Here is a 20,663-nt window from a genome sequence, read left to right on the forward strand (position 1 = left end):
CTGCAAAGCAGTGTTTCGGTACCCAAGCATGAGAAGAAACACGTCAGCACTCTTCTTTATGAGCAACATCATCATACCCTGCCTTATTGCTACATTACTGGATCAAATTTTGCTTTGGGTCATGATGACACAATGATGTTGATGACACTAAGTTCAGCATTTCGAGGCAAACTTTAGCATCAAATTAAAATATTATGAAGTGCTGCATAATTTTCACACCACTTGTAAAATACCTGCTAAAATATGTCAGTGCTCATCTAATGTTCTTCTCACTTACACGTACGAGTGATATGTCATGGTTCTCAAAAACATTTGCTGTCCAAATCCTTGCTGTTTCACCAGCAGAGAAGAAAGTAACGTAGGCCGGTACATATTTCAAGAATAATCATATCCATTTATTGCATCCTTTCCAAGAGGCAGTGTGCTTTCTACACCTGAATGGCTGCAGAATGTAAATGTTCGTACCAGAGACATGCAATACAACAGGTTGGGAGCTGAGAACATCGCACTACAGGAGGTGATTGCCTACATATGGGAGAAATTGCTTGCTTCTTTTAAGAGAACGTTTTAACATCTTAACTGCCCTTCCAATCTGAAAGCATGTGAGACATGGACACACGATCTTCATTTGGAAACTGTGGAACTGATTTAAATAATTAATTGCTGCAACACTCTAGTGACTGTTCAGAGCTGATCTTTTAATTCATGCTTTGAGAAATAAAAAGAATTCACAAATCGAATTTACTTAAAAAGGCAAATTACACTAATGTTTACAACTTCAGAAAGCCACAAGAATCGCAGATGCTGCGACATTGCAAACAACATGTTTAGAGCAGTCAAAGTAGACAGAATTTATGTTCACATGGTCATGCAAAGTGCTCCATTTTTCTTAATAGAACACTTGCAAAAGTCGCATAAGCAAAGTTGAAGCTTACAAAGATACGCAAAGCAAAGCAATTTTTAAATGAATATTTTGATTTTGACCACTCTAAATGCTCAATCAACTGTTCAAAAAATTGTGATATGCATTTCCACTATAACACAAATAGGTACACATTATTATGCAGCTTTCTATTTCTTTCTTTGATTTACCAATTCTTGTGAGTTCTTGCAAAACATCTGACTATAAAAATAAACAACCTGCTAACAACAGTCACCAGAATTTATAACACTTTCTTTTAAATGCAATAAATTTCAGTCACATCAGTTCAGTGACAGCATAAATGGGGCACTTTTGAATTCTGTGTGTCGTTGAAAATGAAAATCCCAGTTGACTTTCACCACACTTTCAAGTTTTCCCCATACCATGACATACTTTTAAGTTTTCATGCAGCAATGCTTCTTGCAACACTGCCAAATATGAACTTGCACAACTCATGCTGAAGTTCCAGCACTTGAAGAACAGGAAGGTGACACAGAACACTGGCACACAATGACAACCTAAAAATTCAGGACAAATTCTGCCCACAAAGCTGCACGGTACCTGCCGTATGTGCCTCCACGCTTCTAGACATAGCTCCTGAGAGATGCCAATATTAAAAGAAGTCTGCCCCCATCGTGATGTCAAGGGAATAAGAAAATGCAACTGGCTGGGGCACGCACCTATACAAATGTTCTGGTCTTAACAGCAGCGCATTTGCCAAAGCATTTTTAGGTTGCCATTGACCATATTCCTTCCTATGAAGGAATGAATGGAAATACCTCGTTACGTTATATGTACATATTGCTGTCTTCAAATCACTACGTTCCTGCAGTTACATGTTCTACCGTAACATGGAATTTTGCTTTTGCTATCGCTACAGTTGAAATCTGTAGAGTACAAAAGAATCGTAAACTTTTACCCATGGCAGCCTGTACACCAACGTTTGCAAATCTTCATTCATGTGACACCTCGAGAGTAAAATTTACAAACTGTGCACCACTGATATCATATGTGCGCATTTAATTAGGCCTAAATGTGCTAGACATCAATATGGCAATTGCACTGACACAGCAAAACTACTGTTGTCAGAGCAGACATATCCCTGAAACGGTGTGGTCAGTGAGCCTTAAAAGAAAGGAAGAAAAAAAGTTCAAAAGAACAAGTGGGAAAAATAAAATTGTGGCACATACTGAGTATTCGGGGAAAAATAGTGTGACCTAAACATAGTGGTTCCACCTTAGTCAAACATGAATGACTTCGCTGTCAATGCAAGACGGCATGATGCAACTTCCAAGAATTGATACGATGCCCACTTACAATGCATGCATTTCGTGCTACCAGTTTCAAACATAATTAGCAATGCTGAAAAATATTAGAAATCATATGCATACTTTACAGCGTCTTTAAGTGTCTTATGTTTAAAATGCCACACGACTGGATCCCTGATTTTCCCTAGGATTCAAGATGCATGATATTGGTGCTTTTCTTAAGCATGGCACAAGAGCTGCATTCGTAAAAAATTCCACAAGCTATAATCACTGACACACGGGGTCAGAGATTGCTCATTTGACTTACGATGCAATTAATCTCAAAAATTCCTTTTTAGTGCACTTGCAAGGGCTTTAAGAAATATGCTTTTTACTCTCTCATTGGATGTTTAACATGCAAAAGGAAGTGAGATGTGTAGAATTTCCTTTTTGCAATTTTTATCAAGCATATGGAAACTCAAAATTTTTCTTGTGGCTTTCCTTCTCCTACACCTTTAGTTTTACTCTATATTCCAATAACGGCCACAAAGAAGACAAACAGAAATGGAGCATCAGCATCACCATTGTATGTTGAATTTGTAAATGCGAAATAAATAAACATGGCATTGCTGTGGAGCAGCTGCGTAGTGCAATTTGGCATTGCATGAACTGAAAACAATTCACAGGGAAAGAAAAAGGCGGCAGGATGTTACGGGCCACCTTTCTGCCGAGATGGCATTATTGCCAACTGCTCACTACATTTCACTTCTGCATTCTAAGCACTTCGTTGCTCCGTGGCGAGGAAAGCAATCCTTTGTCTATATATATACATACATGCACGCTTTCATAATATACATTCACGTCACTCACATGTACTCCACACTGGCAAATAGCACAACATACAAAGACAGCTGCCACACAGAACTACTTATACGTCATGTAAAGACTGACAGGCCATGAGTGCAAGTTTCACTTGAGTTCGCATGAAACGTACCTGCAACATGGCTAAATGCGGGCAGTTTGAAAGCACGCAGTTACATGGCATGAATAGCTCTGTTCACTACTGCTACAAAGAGTTACCTTTATCACACACTTATAAAACTGAAGTGATGAACTTGCTATACTCTGCTGGAAGCTGGGCTACCTGATTACTGCGTTATGAAACAGGGTTACAGCGCTAAGACAGACAAAGTCAGACACAACCAGGGCCCATTCTGTGCAGTTTGCGTTTTATTTCCGTCTTCCTTAGCGCTGTAACCATATTACTAAGCGCCGTCTCATGCTTAGCAGGCAATGTCACAGAAGCTACACAAGTAGTGTAGTCACAGAAATCTTAGCCCATGCATTTCGCAGTGCAGTCGTTTTTTATAATCGGCGGTTCATGTGGAATAACTACTTTATGTACATTACAACTTGTGGCAGTAATGTTATGTCAAATTGCAAATTATTTGTGCCCCCTTGCACTTATAGTATGCAGCATACTATTCGGTAGAAACATATCACACTGCTCATTCGCTGGTAAATAGTTTCATATCTGCAATGCCTTTCCTGTAACAGCTAAGTCATATCTTGTGAAAACAGAGTACGAGATTACTTAAGTTATACCTATATCTTTTCTTTGTATGTGACAAAATAAATTTTCCTTGCGAATCAGGAATGCGAGCATGGAGAGACGTCTATCTAGCCTTCGTAGCACCGCATGCTATGTATGCAACAGATAATGGCTCAATACAAAGGAGATATACTTTCCTCAGGTGTGTTCAGAGGCATACTAGAACAGCTTATTGCAGTCGCAGAGCATTGTGATGCATGTTCTGTTGCTTGAAAAATTAAATAGGTTATTTAACTTCCAGTGAAAAGATTGTCGCTGTACCAGCTGTAACAATCGGGGGAGAAGAGGACACAACACATCCTGCTGAGAAATGTAGCAAAACTGATGCTGATGAATGACACCATTACAAAGCATTGCATTAAATTCTTTTGTAGTTGTCAGCTAATGTAAGCAATCACATCACATGCCAAAATAACACTGCACCTTGACAGCTGATCAAACCTATAAGAGCAATAGGTACATGAACATATTAAATATGTGTCTTGAAATTCCCAACTGCATTTTCTGGAACTATAGAAAGGACTTGGTCCACAATAGCAGTTTGTTTTTGAGCAGCATTAAACATAATTTTGTTACTTAAGTAGTTTTAGGAAGTCCCAGTTGTGCTTCCTTCTTTTGTTTTTTTCTCTGCAACTTACGTGCAACTAAGGCAAGTAGGGATGTGCAAATAGTGATTTTTGAGATCGAATTGAATAGAGCCTGAAGCCAATGAAATCAAATTGATTAGCTTCTGAATGGTTTCTGAATAATGAACAGCTGTTATCACAATTACAGTCGAATCTCGTCAATTTGAAGATGCTTAATTCAAACTTTCAGTTTATTCTAACTGACGCTGTAGTGCCATCAAAGTTGTCTGTATTCCAATGAGCAAAAATGCTCGGTAATTTGTACGCGCAGACATTTGTGACAGTTAATTCGAAGATGCTACACCCCGACAATGCTCACGTATAGCAGCGTGCCAAATCACGCAGTGGCACCACCGACCAGCATTCCTCTGACCCCGCCACAGAGGAAAAGCTTATAAGAGGCCCCTCAGTGCTGCACACGAAGAAAAAAAAGAATGTGGCGAAAATTTGTGCGCGGGTGCCTGCAGGCGCGCATCACCAATTACTTCTGTTAGTGACGGGTGTCTTGTACAGTCAACGACCACGATTTTCCGGACGCTAAATTTTTCGGACATGCCCGATAATTCGGACGCCTCCGCGGAACCGTCATGTACATCACAGAGTCAATGTATGAGAACGTCTGACATTCAGAACGTAAAAAAAACCTTCGCCGTCCGATTTTCCCGACTTTTTGCCATGACCGCATATCCGAAACGCCATTGATCGAAGCCGCCATCACCGCCATTTTGATTATCTCGCCGCCTCAAGCCGGCGTTCTCACAAGCAGCCACACTGCGGCGACGCTAGGCCTAGCTACTTCGACGTTGGCTACATCAAGCTTCTTGCTATATGGTGTCGCGTGTTTCAGTGAAACGATTCGTCGCTCTTAGCAGAGGCGCTGACTCCGGCTTCGTAATCCTTGCCAATGGCTTCGGAGCGTGGAAAGCCTAGCGCGTTGCACAACACTGGTTTTTGAAAGTCAGCTTCACCTCAATACAGGCGTGTTAAGCGGTGAAGCATACCAAAAGTTAGAAGGGGCAATTGTAACAGGAGATACGTTTCCTTTAATTATACACGCGTGCACCCGCCGTCTCCTATCACAATACGAGCACTGACACGCCTAATAAATGTACTGGCAGGCCTTTAGAACTATTTCGGACGTACTTGTGGCGATTTGAGCCCTTCGGGGCAGTAAAGGGCATGCATTTATTTTTTCGAACCGCCTGATATTTCTGATGTTTTCGCAGCCCCTAGGGAGTCCAAAAAATTGGATGTTGACTGTAATTGGTAAATACGTGTGAATGAATCTTCTGGAACTTCCCACCCATCTATTATCTCAGTGCACATGCGCCTATGCAGGCAAGTCCTCCATTCAATTAGAATTAGCTTCCTTTAATTCCAACAAATTTTTGCGCCCCTTCGAGTTCAAATTATCGAGATTCGACTGTAGTATAAAACAATGTTCACATCCTAGTGTTCTTAAAGTTAGCAAGTTTCTGTCATTACATGGTATGTTCTGAAGCATTGTTTAGTATAAAAGCACAAATGGAGCATTAGCAGAAAACAAGTACTTTTTCCACATGCACAGGACTCTCTAGAGAGTGCAAATGATTGCTGTACACCCTTAAGGTATGGCTACCCAAGCAACGTAGCCTGCTTCATTACGCATGTTCCTGTGTTTTATGTCTATACTTTGTCCACTGGAATGAAAATTTGCCATACTTTTGCTTCAATTCTGTGTTAATTGGGTGCAGTTAACGTTTTCAAATATTCAAAAACTATTTGAAAAATGTTTGCATTTACAAATAGTGACTATACAATTCACAGACCGATTTGGTCACTATTCAATTCATCATTCAAAAGTTTCGAATATTTGCATACCCCAAAATGCAAGCGTCTTTATCTATCATGTTGTTACATGCGAGTAAGTGACGACTGCGAAAGCATGTGGTTCAAAAAATTCTAAACCCAGCCTACATGTCTGATTTAAGTGGTTTCCTTTACAAGTGCCTTGAAAAGTTAAAATTAGGAAAGCATGTTAACAAAACACAGAACTCAGAGCGCTCACAGGTGCCCTATTGGCGGCTTTTACAGCATTGTTCGGCAGAAAACAGTAACTACACATATAAAAAATCTAATATATATATATCTTTTTGCAAAATGATGCACACTTTGTGTAATTGCTCTGAGCCAGCTGGGTAGTTTTTCTGGCCTGACATTCCACAGTGTAATTCCAAACTGCAACAAGTTTACCAAGATGGCTTGATATGCAATAGTGTTGTAAACCATCCAGGCTGGTTCGATACTTTCACCAGGAAACATGCATTTTAGGGTCAAGCAGGCGTCCAATTTTTAGGAAAGAGATCACAGGCTGAACAGCAACACGTCACATCAGCATGCAACACTTTCAGCCTGGTCACCCGCACGTACAACACACGGCACCGTCTCTCTGGCGCTCGTCCTTCGGACATTGGTGCCAGAGTGTTTCTTACAAAAAATCTCTGATTGACCAGGGCACGTGTCTGTCACAAACATCACACTGACGTCTCTTAGCTGATAACACTGCTGCTCAAGCCTTTCTTGCAGAGCGTTTGGTTGACCTGGGCACGTCTGTTGCGCCTGGCGTCACAAGTTCTCGGAGTTGATGTCTGCACGAGTCTTTTTTTTCTCTCTCAGATAAGCTGACTGACCAGGGCACGTCAGTCACATCTGGCGTCACACTGAGGTCTCTGAGTTCAGCCGAAGCACAAAGCGGTTGGACTTCGGGTCCACAATCTCCTCAGTGACGTTGAAGTGGGGCAGGGCGTGAATGCTGACCAGCAAGGACACTTCGCCCTGCCTGAGGAGGAACGTGACGCCTGGCTTCAGCGGCCGCGAGAGGAGCACATCACAGACGAGCGCCCATGTCTGGACTGGGCGCAGCTCCCGGTCATCCTGGAGCACGGGAGTCGACTGGAGGTACTTTTCGAGGAAGGCCTTCGGGCTGAGGTCGTAGTGAAGGCACTGAGACAGGTGCTCCAGAATCCCCTGCATAGTGTGGCGGGGTTGCTGGCGGGTGATACGCAGGTACTTCTGCAGGGCACGGGCCATGGATGGAAAGATGGCCTGTGCAGCCTCTGTTGGGTCCATCGGAATGGCTGGCCCTGCATGCAAGAAGGGAGGTAAACACTGAGCACTCTAGTTGATTTATGGATTTGAAGCTCATCCTAGGACCAGCGTGAAGGTACAAGCGACGAAGAAGGAATATGTAACATGTACAGTCTTGTGAGCAATGTGAGAGGAAACACCGAATTAGGTTTTAAGCAATGGTTACTTGTCACTTGCATGAATTAAAATCGGACAACTTAAAAATATGTGAGAAGTAGTTTTCCCTTTGAACATTTACTCTCATCAAACACTTTTATGCGTGACAAGTGTTTAACCACTGCAGCCTATAAAAAAACAATTTGCGTGTTTCCTTTCATATTTCTTGAAAGGGCAGAGAGTGCTAATTAATGTTTTCAATCTAACCTTTAATTAATTATACAGTTCGACAAAGAAAGCAGTTATTTCTGCCTGTGCTTTCCTTGACATGATTGTCTGTTGATTTCTCATGGTTGCAACTAAAAGCTCAGCTCCTTTGTCCTCTTTATTCTTCCAATTCACTGTATAGCGGGGGTCTTGACTGGGCCAGTCTTAGCATGCGAGGGTTTATTTGCAAGGTACCTGTTCCTAAGAATGCATATATTATATGTGATGCCTGTGGTTTAATCGGTGTTTCATATGAGCTGTCGTGGCTGTACATGAGTGGTACGTGCATGCATATACGAAAGATAAGTGGACGGAGAGATCACCGTCATCATAGCTCAAGTGGTAGAAAATCACATCAGGGGGAGATTGTGTGGCTCCCACCAGCAGCAACATTCCTTTTTTTTACATTCATTTCCCTTTTCCTTTTAAGAATATTACTTCATTGTCGATTTAACCCTCCCTAGTACTTTATTATCTAATTCAATAAATGAGCAGTTCATTTATACTTTAGGCTTCTCTTGGCTTCTTGTGGAAGTACCAGAGAGTCAGAATGGCAATGGAAGCTGCAACTGTTTGATTTGGGAAAGCATTGGTTCAATGGTGCCAAAGTATGGCAGCTTTGGTGCAAGTGCCAACCATAGGCCCAGAGTTTTCATTTATCTGGAGGGGGGGGGGGAGGGGACCACCTTTCCGAACCACATATATATTTTCTTGCGCTTGAAGAAACTTCGTGTGACCTCTAAGAATTAAGCACTGAAGTGACTGCGTTATACGAGTACTATATACAAGACCTCATAGTAGGAGACAGTTCAATTTCACAGCCCAAGTCCTCTCGGTGATGCAACTTTCCTTCGTGTAATTGTCGGATACTTGGCTATCACTATTATTGCTTCACCTTTCCACCAAAACTGCAGCCTCCCTCTCTCTCTCTCTCTCTTATTCTTTTTGTGCGAGTCCAAGTATAAGCGCTGCTGTGCATGACTGCTATTGATTCTTTTTTCGATAGAATCTGGCTTGGCCTCATTTCGGTTGCTGAGTGTACCCGAACTCCCACGCACCAAGACTTAAAAAAAAACCAGCTGCATTACTCGAAAAAAACCTAGTGCATATTGTTTCCAGTACAGTGGAGTAGCTGCCAGTAATTCTTTCATTATTGAGCTTTAATTCAGTAATTGCAATTAATTATCTAAGTCCAGAAGTACTGTCCTAATTTTCAAAGTGTCGATGAGGCACTTGTAGGCACCCCAAAATGACACATAAATGCGGTGTTTTCAGCGACGTACTAATTGCATACAATTTTTTCAGGCTGCAAAGAAACCTCACGAAGTAAGAAAAATACCACGTGAGCGCGCTCCCGCCCGCATCATAAAGCAGCACCCTGAAATAAGCCTATTGAAAGCAACTGCATTGCCTGTTGCAAACCCAATAGACACCGCGTCACCTTGATAATGGTACGGAAGGAGAATCAACAGCAAGCTTTGTGGCTTCATAGCTATTTCTTTCTCTCATTTCTATGTCACACTTACTATCCATCTCTCAAGGCCGACTGATCACACTGATAACAAAAGTCCCTTGATAACACGGTTGAAGCATCGCTCTGACCATGCACAAAATGCGAAAACCAATGGAATAGGCATAGAATGTTTCAATATCCCAGCATTGCTCGCACCGCATTGAAAGAGTGCATGCGAAGCTATATTTCGCGCCAGAAACTTGCTTCGGACCAAAGCAAATAATATAACGTGACGGGTTTTATTTTTCATTAGAATGTATACCCGCTGCAAAAACAGGTTTGTGGCGTAAAATAAAAGCGAGATAAACAGACCGGGAAGCGACCCACGTGTAGAGCAAAGGCAAAACAGATGCTTTCAAAAAAGTAAATGTACCACTTCTAAATTAGCTGAATTGGCAATCGGGACGCCTGCAAAAAAAAAAGAAGAAGAAAACATCATATTTCAGTGTGCCCATATTATCTATAATTCGTAAGCACCATTGAACACCAGCAGTTGCCTATAGAGGACGTGTCCGAATAGGTCTCCTTCTGCAGCTACGCAGTATTAAGTCCACTTTATCACATCTTTAGTGGCTTTCTTGATGACCGACGCCGGAGTTATACAGCAGACATCCACTATCCTTGCCTTGAACTAATCTGACGTCCATCTCAATCATGTAAGCACGATTTTTCACATAACCCCAAAGAAAGAAATTGAGCGGAGAGAGGTCAGGTGACCTAGCCGGCCAATTTACAGGCCCGTGCCTTCCAATCTATTACGTATGAAGAGTCGCATCCAGCCAGTTTCGTGCTCGACTGCTGCTATGTGCAGGTGCCCCATCTTTTGCCATACCATAGAAGTGAAAGGCATGACAGTGGGACTTTACTGAGAAACTCATCCACCACTCCTTCAAGGATTTCGTTCATGTCACGCTGTCCAGTCAGTGTGTGATCGAAGAAGATGGGACCGGTTATAGCACCGGCATAAATTCCGATCCGCACACTGAGCGACCACTGGTACTGGTGCCAATTGTGCTTGACCCAGTGTAGATTGAAGTCCCTCCGATAGTGTGCATTATGCAAATTTACCTAGGCATTTCTGCAAAAAAATTGGTTTCATCTGTGCACCTGATGTTGCTCAAAAAGTCCGGTGACTCATCGGCTTTTGTGAGGACCCAATTTGAGAAATCTGGATGATTCTACAGATCCATATCTTATAAGCATTGGTGCTGGTTAAGGTGGTATGGGTGAAAGGCTGTCACTTAGAATCCTCCAAACTGATGACTGGGAAATTGGTACCTCAGCGGCCACATCCCGCATGCTAGCATGACAGTTTGAGGCTATAAATGCTAGAACATCCATGCGTAGGCTAGGACTCAAAGATGGAGTCTTCTGCTGCTGTTTCTTGAAGCTGCCAGTTTATATCAGGTTTTAATAATTTCTGATGATGGTTGATGCATTTAGTCTACCGCCACACTTCCATGACTGGTACACACACACACACACACATATATATATAGATGTATGTATATATGCGGCTTTCCTCTTGTTGCCATTTGCAGATTCCAAGGCAAGGATCATGTTTACCTTCTGCTCATTAGCGAGACACATGGGGACTGGGACGAAACAAAATGAGGCTTTAAACCCTTGCATTGAAGTTGTCAATTTGTTGTTGTGGTGATAGGTTTAGTGGCAAAAAAAAAAAGAACCTTTGTGCACCCTATCTACGCAGCTATCACAGCTTGTTTCCAACTAACACCAAATGCGACATGTTACTTTGGACGGGGTGCGGCAGATAAGGCACCAGCTCGACCACTATGTTTTTCGTTATCTCCTTTATTTCGTTCTGGATAACTCAGAGGGAGCCTGTTCGAGGACGCTGCTTTATGATCCGGGTGGGAGCACAGTCACGTGGTATTCTCCATATTTCGCGACGTTTATTTATCGGTCCGGAAAAAATTTGTACGCAATTAGTACGTCGCTGAAAATACCGCAGTTAGATGTCCCTTGGCTATGCTTTCAATGCCTCGGTGGCACTTTGATAATTAGGATAGTATGTCTCGAGCTAGATAACTACAGTTACCTAATTAAATCTCAGTAATTGAAAAATCACTGGCAGCTACTCCACTGTACTGTAAACAATGCACTAGGTTTTCTTGGAGTAATGCATTGCTCTTTTTTAAAATCTTGGTGCAGGCTAGTTAATTGGGACACCCTGTATATACTCATGCCCTTTGCACGCAACTGACTATGTTTTCATGTCTAATAAATGTTGTAAATTATTAAAAGTGCTTTTTTATGAGTCATTTGCATTGCTTACTGGAAAAAGAAGCAATACTAAGACACACAACATTTGCGCGCATTTCACACACCACTGATAAGACTGGTGAAGAGTTCACTGAAGTCTATAGGTGTTTTTCACGGCCAAAAAAGCACAAAGAGCAATTTTAAGCATGGTGAACATACAGCAACATATTCATTCTCTAGGCACACGCTATCTATAACTTAAGAAATAATTTTTAATTGGCTACCTCCATCTCTTTTAAAAATATATTAAACTCTGTCCTGTGCATTTATTTAAATATATTGTTTCTGTGCATGCTGTTTATAGTGGAAATTTAAAACAATGTTGAAGTGAGAAAATACAGATCAAGCAGCCACCGCTAGTGCTTCTAATGCGTGTGTCCTCCTATTGTCAAGATTTTCAGAAATAAAGTGGAAGTATGAATTAAAAGCCGTGCACGTCTGTGCCATGAATGATGCAGTAGGCCCCAGTAAAATTTCAAGTTAAAAGGTCGAGGAAAGTCAAAAGAAACCTCAAATGATGTTGGTGACAAAGCTCTGGTAATTGCACTTGAGGTATGTGTGTGAAGGGGAGGAGGGGGGCTTCAGCATCGGCCGTAGGGGGGGGGGGGGGGGCTCAGCCCCTCTCTCCTGGAAAGCTCCGGAGGAGGCTCGGGCCCCGACGCCTCCCTGTAGTCGGCGCCTATGGTGCCAACCATACTTTCGTCTGCCTGCGGTGATGGCACAATGATGGCTTCTGCTCCTAAGAGAGCCGGCGCCACCACTTTCAGTCTACGGATGTATGCTAAGCCTTTTGGATTTGGTCTTTTCTTCTGTAATGCACTGGTGTTCTGACAAGCACTTGTACACACACCGCTGCATTCATCAGTTCTAGCAGTTTAAATACAATACAGTGCCGATGTATTATGGAGCCAGGTATATAAATGGCTTTTCCAGCTAATCAGCTGGCTCATTCGCACTTCGGTTTTACGCATAGGGTTGCTGTACATGATTGTTGGGGGTCCATTTTGTCCAAACAGTCGCAGTTTCACTCGAAAGGCAAAGCACTGATTGCAGTAGCAAATTATTAGACACCTATACGCAATAAGATTAGTAGTTATGTCAGCTGTAGAATCTGCGGCAAACTTTCAATTGCTAATTAAACTTACAATCACGGTGCCACGCACGTACAGGCAAACATGAACACATCTCACTTGATAAGCGTGGACATTCATTGTCAGAACACTAACATGGTGACACTAACATAAGGGCAGCAGCAGCAGCGAGCAAATTCCCATTCACGCGGCTTCTCGCTTCAGTGGCAACCAGGTGTGCGAGAACGAAGCGCGCATGAAACCATCAGCTTTTTCAGATCTGCTAGCCTTCGTACACACTGCATAATACCTCCAAGATAGAATGTACGTGGCTGTGTTCAGTCGTCCCATGAGCAGCCGTGCTCAGCCGTGCCATTGCAGCCAGAGCACAAGCAGAGACTTGCACTACCCTGCCCTCCCCCCCCCCCCCCAAATATGCGTAAGGAGTTGGTGCGCATCCTTCCCACCTTGCAAGTGCGAGAAGAGGCCGCTGCACCAAGGCCCTATCTTTCTCAGCTCACCCTAGCATGCTGTCACTCGTTCCTACGGCACACGGGGTGCAACCATGACCTTATCGCACTTGGACTTTGTACGGAACATTGTACGTGACGCAAATGACAATGCCGGAAATTTGCCTGGAGCGTCCTGGACTGCTAAATTTATGGTGCTATGAGTGTTTCAATATGCAACCGGGGCAAAAGGCTTATCCTATGATTTGGTAAACCTGAACATGCACACAATTTATATTCAGAGAGTAAGCTTCCTCGCTTGCCTGCGAAAGCTAGGTGGAGGTGCAAGTTTGTTGGCCTATCCTGTATATAGAGATACTTCTTCATTAGAACATCAGCAGCATTGTAGTTTCATTTCATGTCTCCCACTGCATGATGAGCCAATGTTTGTCAAAGCAATATTGCAATACAGTAATTATGTGGGAAGCAGCTGAACCAGCATCTGTAGGCCCCCTGCACACCACAGGACACAGCAGGCTAGGCAACTTAAGCAGTCACGAGAAGCTGTGATCACTGGAGACATTACAACATTGCAAAGACATGGGAGACCTTTCTGGTGAGACCTGTATCCTGGAAGTGGTGGTTCCCTTAATAGGATCTGCCAACATCTCTGTGCCTGCCAGTTATCACATGGCAAACCTTCTCATCAATAATTACACAGACAGCAGCAATTCAAGTTCTGCAGGTTTTAGACACTTGTGCCGGAATGGACAATTTGCTGTTGGCTCTGAAATACACGCACACACAATGAGGGAAAACGGGAAAGGCAGTAGATGGAAATTCAAGACATGATGAGCAAAACGAGAACAAGGTGAAAGCAGGAGCCAACGTTTTGACAAGTGGACTTGTCTTCTCCAAGGCAACATATGCTTTCCTCGGCACAGTATATATAGGTAGGGTTCTTCTAAAGGGGAGAATGGGTAAGACAGGTGGGTGCAGCAACGGGCGAATGTGTGTTAGTGGCAAGGGTGTAGAAATGAGTTAAGGTGAGTGCCCTCTGCTTTCCTTGTCACTCATACCACTAATTGGAGACAGTCACTACAAGCACATTCCCAAGCACTTCCCACCGGGCCAACACTCACCACACATCAGCTTTAAGGGTGGCGCCACAACGCACACCATCCGAGACCTCATTGCCACAACACCACGGCAAGTCACACATGTAATTCACTGTGGGACTAATGACCTTAACTACGACACCGGTGAAAACGCAGCTAAGGCCATGAAAATGCTCAAAAACTATTTGCACACCAACAGAACAAATGAAGAAATCAACCTGACAACAGTACTTCCCAGGATCGCAAAAAAACACAGGTCACTTTCTCAACAATCAGAGACACTCTTAGCTCATGCACTAGGGACACATAAGCTCAATGATTTTCTTCTGGACACTGAAAACCAACCCGAAAACATCCATGTCATCCACCATGCTGAAATACACCAGGACCCCAACATTCTGCTCACCCGGGATAGACTACACCCCAATTTTTGTGGTGTCAAGATAATTGCTAACAATATGAAGTACAGGCTCAGGAACTCTTTGAAATCGATGCAACCAACAACACCAGTAAAGCCTGCGTCCCAATTAGCATCAACACAGAAACACAGGCCTGAAATCTTCAACGTGAGCTCACATGCACATTCCACCAAAGCTAGAACTCAAGAAGCATCTATACAGATGGTGGACATGGAACCAACACCACCTGAACAACACCCGCTCATATGGAAGCCCACAGCCACCCATGAAACCTCCACACAAACAGCTACAAACACTAATAAGCAGACAGACAGACATTGGTGCAGGCCTCCACAAGAAATTAAAGCGTAAAAAAACATCACCTCAAGATGTTTCGCCCCGGAGGTCTGCCCAAACCAAACAGAAATGGCTACCGCTCACTACAGATAGTACACGCAACAACAAATTACGCCCTTTCCTCCAATCCCGCAAGCTCATCGCCAAACAAATTACAGATTTCACCTAGAAATTTACACTAGCTGCATTAACAGAGGAAAATCCCAAGAGGTTTCAGAATTAAGGTTAGATGTGCCCTCGGCTCTTTACCCTCCAGGCTATTATTGAAGTGGAATGCTGTCGAAGAAAGTGCATCGCTCTCTTTAATTGATATCCTCGAAGAACACTGCAAGGAACAACTTACGATAATTACTAATCAACTTGACAGCATAAATTTATCCGAACCGGAAAAAAGAGAACTTGAACAATATGTCCAAACTAGGGAGGAAAAATTACTAAATAAATACCAGCACAAAGGTATTAGAACTGCAGATCCACCCAAGAAAACTAATGTAACCTCCAAAGCACATAGCTCCACTGATAGTGCTACAGGTGAGCATCCAGAGCACTGCAGCAATGTAGTAGACATATCCCAGAGTCTAAGCCCCAGTGAAGTTGATCTCCTGAAATGTGGTCTAACATTTTGTCCCATGAACAACGCAATAAACGAATGCAAACTCCACAAAGATAAAACAGAGTTTTCAAGATAGATGCACATCAAGGAGTTCTTTTTCCTTATGCAAAAAGGCATTCGTGTTGTCCACTTCTCTTGTGTCCTGTCTGCATGCCTCACCTTTCTGCATAATGAATCCTTACCAACTAGCTCAGCGTTCTGTCGTTCCAAGTTCTTTTTCGATAGGCCAGACATAGGAAAACAAGATAGAGACTCTCTTAGACCACCTAGCACATGGACCCCGGAAGCCGAACAGTGCCCAGACCTGGATATTTATACATAAAGCTAATCTCAAAGGAAAAGCTAGAGTCAGCATGGCATTGCCGGAAATGCAAAAATTTGTCCCCCGCTCAGCACCAAATCCTTAACCCTTTGAGGGTCAATGACGTAAATATATGGTGCCACAAACAAGCCCAAAATGGTCGATGCCGTATATTTGCGGCGCCGTCTGTACGTTTAAAAAGCATGCCTATTTCCTAACTTTTCTTTTCTGGCATGTGCTGCCACTATGTGGGAATACAGGGCATTTTTTTTTTCTCGTGCCTCCCTCTCTCGGTTTTCATTGCATGGTTTGTTTTAAAGCTAGTTGGCTCCGGTGTGTCTATATACTACCGCTTGCGTGTTGGCGCATGCGCGGGCGGGTGGCAGTTTGGGTTTTGTTCCACGGGCGGTTTCGGCTCCTTGCGCTCGCAAAACTGAGGCTATCTCGTTACTAATCACTCAAAGGGCGACCGCCTGTTTCTCACTCGTTTAGTGCTCACAGGGGTGCGCATAGCAAGATGCCACTGTGTGTGCGTTTTCTTTTCTTCTTTTCTTTTTTGGAGATGCGCGAAAACTAATAGCCTCTGGTTGGTGATATGATGAAGATCAGCAGACGTTTGTCACACGTTTTGCTTTTTTGATGGGTACGCAACCACACAGTTTTCTTGAGTGCGCTCATCTACGCAGTTGGATTACGTTATGTACGTAAATATTAGTCTAAGAGCAGGAACATTTGAGAGTTGCGAAATATTCTCGTGTGTGCAATTTCTAAGCCTTGAACTATGTGTATAATAATACATCAAATTTCTTATTATTTAAGTTATTTCCTTTTTTTGTGTTGTTATTCATGAATAAACAGTACATATATACCAACATGAAATATTTTTTTCTCCCTTTACGGTCACCCTAGAAAAATTACGGTAACTTTTTTTAGATATAGGTCGCTCAGAAGAATTGGAATCTGCAATAAGTAAATCGTTTTTGGGCAGTCGCATACGGCGAAAAAAATCGGCCCTCAAAGGATTAAAGAACTTGCGGAAAGGAATGATATTGTAATAAAACCAGCAGACAAAGGCAGGAGTACTGTAATCTGGGCTATAGAAAAGTACGAAAATGAGGCCTCCAAACAACTCAGCAACGACACCCATTACACAAAACTCCACTAACCCAACTTCAGACTACAGCAATGCTGTGCAAAGCACAATAGAGGAGCTCCTGTCAAGGGAACTAATCACACAATCTGAATATCGCTTAATGATGCCCAAGAACAAAGAAGCAGGCCGCTTTTATCTTCTTCCTAAAATACAAAAAGTTCCTGCCGAAGAAATATTTACAGCAGAAATCCCAGGTCGGCCTATTGTGTCTTATAACAACACACTTACCGAGTCACTATCTAAATTCTTAAATCACAACCTGTCAAACATCCCCACCGCCTTCCCATCTTTTGCTCAAGACATGCCGCACTTCCTTCGAATTACCGACGGCATCAAAGCCAACCAAATCCTTTCTGACCGTGCTATTCTAGTCCCTTTGTATGTTTCTGCCTTTTACACTAACATACCCATGAGTGAAGGAATGGAAGCCGTATCAAAATCCCTCGCAATCAATCTTCAAGCGCACGCTCCTGAAGTTTACTTGTTGCTCCTTAGGTTAGTTTTCATGCCCAACTATTTCGAATTCTATTCTATTCACTACCTGAAAACTTTCGGCACTAGAATGGGAACACCATTCGCTCCCAGATATGCGAACATTTTTACGGGACAGCTTGAAGCATACCTGCTGAAATCCTACCCTTTAAAACCCCACATCTGTCTTCGTTACATTGACGACACATTTATAATATAGGAACACAGCACCAGTGTGTTAACCAGCCTAATTAGCCATTTGAATCGCTTTGACCCGAGAATTAAATTTACTGCTCACCACTCTCCTGGTCAAATCAACTTCCTTGACATGACGGTCTACGTAGAAAACTGAAAACTGAGAACGACACTTTACTGAAAGCCTATGGATAGCCAGCAATATTTAGACTACAACAGTCATCACCTGTGACAATGCAAGCAAGGAATTTTTGTCAGACAAGCGAAGCAAATAAGAAGAATCTGCAGCGAAGACAATGATTATATCCACCAGCTAAATTACTTTAAAACAACGCTAGTAGAAGGAAACTATCCACAAATTGCTCTTGATAGAGCTTATGATGCCGTGTCAAGATTGAAGAAGCAGCCAGAATTACCTAAGAAACAGCCTACACCAGAATCTGACAGACCGCCAGCCTTTATAACAACATATTCTAATGCACTCCTAAACATAAACAACATCCTACAAAAATACCACCTAATATTATCAAGTAACGAGCATCTGAGAAAAGTGTTCCCGGATGTAGCAAGAGTTACCTATCGCTGCAAAAGAAACTTTAATGAATTGATATTGCATGCAAAAGTCAGCCAAAAGTCAGTCCCCTGTAATAAAAGCATGTTCTTTCCCTAGGTGCAAGACCTGCAGGCACCTTCAAAGTGACACTAAAATTAAAAGCACCGCAAATAGTTATACACGTGAAGTCAAAACTAGCTTTAATTGTACAAGTTTGGATTTGATTGATATGGTTGAATATTCCTTCCATAAGAAACAATATATCGGTGAAACGGGACAATCAATTAAAGTCAGAATAAATGAACACATTGCGCGGACGCAGCTAAAAAGCTTCTCAAAGCCGTCGCCGAGCATTTCAACCAACCAGGTCATAACTTTGATGAACTTAAACAGGGTGTCAACTAAGTTGACATCTCCGAATTCCCTCAATTTTCCAGGTTTTCCCTGAGTGCCTTTGCGAAATTCCCTGAGTGATGCAGAACTATGTTTTACATCAAGACAGGCTGAAACCATATCGCCCGATACTGTCACTCTCTAGTAAACATATGAAAAAAATTAAAAAAACAACTTAATCCAATTTGAATACTAAGCAGTAATGTTCATGTTATTAAAAATGAGAATAGAAGGGATGGGTTTGTAAAATGCAAAGCAAATAAAATGTCTTCGAAGAAAAATTGCAAATCAAGTCGGACATTCTCAAATACGAATAAAAAGGAGATGCATACAAAAGCAAATATTTTCGAATATGAGCTATTTCTATCAATTGATGGCAAGCTCAGTGGCATGAGGCCCGAACTTTGTCACAATTGAGATTCTCTCTCAACAGCTCGTAAGTCAACCTCAACTGTCCTGACATACTCTTAGCCCACGCACGATGCCTCGGTGTTATGTTTCACTGCTTTAAGTAGTTTATTTTGGTTTAGATCAAGGGGGACAACTGCATCTCGGCTTCGGGCGACACTCCGCTTTTTGAGCTCAAGCTCCTTCAAAACAGCGGCAGCATGCTTCCTTTCTCGTTCATTCCTCAATGCATAGGTCATTTCTGTTCTTGTCCTCCTTCCGCCACTTGTTCGTCCCACGGACCATTTGAAGCATCTTCTTGGTCAATTGCACAGTCCACATCCAATTTTTCGAACTCCCTAGGGGCCGTGAAAACGTCCAAAAAATCGGCCAGTTGGAAAAAATAAATGCAAGTCATTTACTGTCCTTAAGGGCTCAAACCGCCACAGGCACATTCGAAAACGCTATGAAGGCCTGTCGATACACATATTAGGCATATCGGTTCTCATACTATGACAGGAGATACTGGGTGCACGTGTATATAATTAATGAATAGATACTGTGTCCTGTGGCAATAGCCCCTTCCCACGCTTGTTATGCTTCACTGCAATACTTTTGAGTATGCTTCACCAAGCAACATTTCTGTAGAGAAGGGAAGCTGACTTTTGGGAACCACTATTATGCAACGCACCATGCTTTCCAAGCTTCCAAGCCAATCGCGAGGACCACAAAATTGGTGCCATTGCTGACAGCAGCGAATTCTTTCAAAGAAAAACATGGCACCCAACGACAAGAAGCTTAATAGCTAGGTCTAGTGTTGCTGCATTGGTGGCTACAGCTGCCAGCGAATCTGCGTGAGAGAGCGCCGGTTCGAGGAGGCGAGGTAATCAAAACGGCAGCAGTGGTGGCTTTGATTATGCCGTTTCGGATCTGCGGTCGTGGCAAAAAGTCCGGAAAATCGGACGGCGAAGGCTTCTTGAGTGCGAAATTTCAGACGTTCTGATACACTGACTCTATGGGGTACGGGAGTGGTGCCGTGAAGCTGTCCGAATTATTGGGCATCCCGAAAGTCGTTCGTTGACTCTACACTGGCAACTCCTCCAGCCGACGACAGGGCGTCAAAGACTATTAGTTACGATTGCTGTCTGTTACTCGAGCCAGCATTACCGCGACTTTCGTTCCCTTTCAATAAAATTACAGCTAATTTTCCTTGATAGAGGCACAAATTCCCTGAGCTTTCCCTGAGTTTTTCCAGACTACGCAAAATCCCTGAGAATTCCCGGTTTTCCCGGTCTTCCTGGTTGGTAGGCACCCTGTTAAACTCTACATCTTCTAGTCAAATTTCCGTTCTGAACGAGAAAGAAAATACAGAGAATCATACGTTATCCATAAGTTCAAAACATTGCAACTAATAGGCATAAACGTTTCAAAGGGAGGGTTAGAATTTATTCTCTATGCTAAATTTCAATCTACAGGCAACAACACTTAGTCTGGCTGCTTAGTGCTTTTT

General features: G+C 42.8%; 1 protein-coding gene across 1 annotated transcript in view; it reads right to left on the reverse strand.

Moving 5' to 3' along the window:
* Nucleotides 1–373: 373 nt before the first annotated feature.
* Vang (Strabismus domain-containing protein Vang) overlaps nt 374–20,663 on the reverse strand; it is a 214,983-nt gene continuing 194,693 nt past the window's right edge. Inside the window, exon 6 of the mRNA XM_075693698.1 lies at nt 374–7,529. Within this exon, the coding sequence (XP_075549813.1) occupies nt 7,102–7,529 (428 nt within the window). The 3' untranslated portion in view covers nt 374–7,101. The remainder of the gene's footprint in view (nt 7,530–20,663) is intronic.

Source organism: Dermacentor variabilis, chromosome 5 (assembly GCF_050947875.1).
Source record: "Dermacentor variabilis isolate Ectoservices chromosome 5, ASM5094787v1, whole genome shotgun sequence".
NCBI lineage: Eukaryota > Metazoa > Arthropoda > Arachnida > Ixodida > Ixodidae > Dermacentor > Dermacentor variabilis.